At 33.7% G+C, this 1,374-nt stretch overlaps 1 protein-coding gene across 1 annotated transcript in view; it reads right to left on the bottom strand.

Moving 5' to 3' along the window:
- The window catches only part of LOC106868820 (zinc finger protein 239), a 10,713-nt gene that overhangs the window by 7,044 nt on the left and 2,295 nt on the right, over nucleotides 1–1,374 (bottom strand). Inside the window, exon 2 of the mRNA XM_052975423.1 lies at nucleotides 5–1,029. Coding sequence (XP_052831383.1) covers nucleotides 5–691 — 687 coding nt within the window. The 5' untranslated portion in view covers nucleotides 692–1,029. The remainder of the gene's footprint in view (nucleotides 1–4; nucleotides 1,030–1,374) is intronic.

Raw genomic sequence — 1,374 nt, forward strand, 5'->3', positions numbered from 1 at the left:
GTACTGTTAATTTACTAATCGAAGACATTGATTTACCACAGATGTCACAGTGATATGGCTGTCCTCCTGTATGAATATATTTGTGTATATTCAAGTGACCACTTCGGGAGAATGATTTACCACAGATATCACAGTGATATGGCTTCTCTCCCGTATGAGAACGTACATGATTAGTTAAGATGCAACTTTTAGAAAACGATTTTCCACAGATATCACACTCATATGGTTTCTTACCTGTATGAATGCATTTATGTCGAATTAAGGGACCTCTCTGACTAAATGATTTACCACACGTATCACACTCATATAGTTTCTCTCTTGTATGAATACGTTTGTGCCTAGTTAACACACTATTTCTAGAAAAGGATTTACCACAAACATCACAATGATATGGCTTCTCCCCAGTATGTATCCGTTTGTGTATAGTCAGTGCATTTTTGTTAGAGAGTGCTTTGCCACAGATATCACAATGATGTAGCTTGTCTCCTGTATGGGTACTACTCTGAGCAGTTATGGGACTTGTTTCAGACAGTGATATACCAATGATATCACTGTGTGTAGAATTTCCTCCTTTGTCTTGCAGCATATCATTAGGAAAATCAATGTCTTCAGACTCTGTTTTTATAGGAATTGGTGTCTCACATAATTCCCTTTTAATCACAATTGGTGTCTCACGTAATTCACATTCCATAATTATTCTTACCACTTTTAATTCCTATTTTCTTCTTGTATATTTCCATCAACTGTGATCTTTGTTGATATCTGAATAAAATGAAACTCCTCTGTAAATTTTTCCAGGTTTATGTAGAATTCCAATCATTCTTGAACATTACAGACAGAGATATAGTAAAATTGTTATTATGATAATTTCAGTTCAAAGAAAATTTTTCACAGAAATTCCACCATGGATTATATGCATAGGGTTGTATCTGTTTAGTATAACATCTTCCTTCATTTTTGCAAAGATGATAAATACTGACGATGAAACTTGAATAAAATATTTTTTCATGCCAATGTCATCTGATATTTCTGAAATAATAGAGAAACAATAAGACATATAGATGGTACTTAAAACAGAGATTCAACAGCAAAAAATAGTGCTGAATGGCAAATATAAATATTCAGCTCAACAGCTTCACTTTTTAATCTGCTACCTTTAATCATAGTGACTACACAAAACCTACATGATCTGCACATATAACACAGACTACAGCTACATCTTTTCATTGTCTAACATTATCTACGTCAAACTACAGAATAGTTGGAGATAACATTCAGCTCTCTGACCAGTAAAGTCATTTGTCATTCATAGTTTAGCCCCACTATTTCTGGTTTCCCTGGAAGTGTTTACTTTGTTGGAGTTTGCTATATAAT

The sequence above is a fragment of the Octopus bimaculoides genome, chromosome 21, assembly GCF_001194135.2.
Source record: "Octopus bimaculoides isolate UCB-OBI-ISO-001 chromosome 21, ASM119413v2, whole genome shotgun sequence".
Taxonomy (NCBI): Eukaryota; Metazoa; Mollusca; class Cephalopoda; order Octopoda; family Octopodidae; genus Octopus; species Octopus bimaculoides.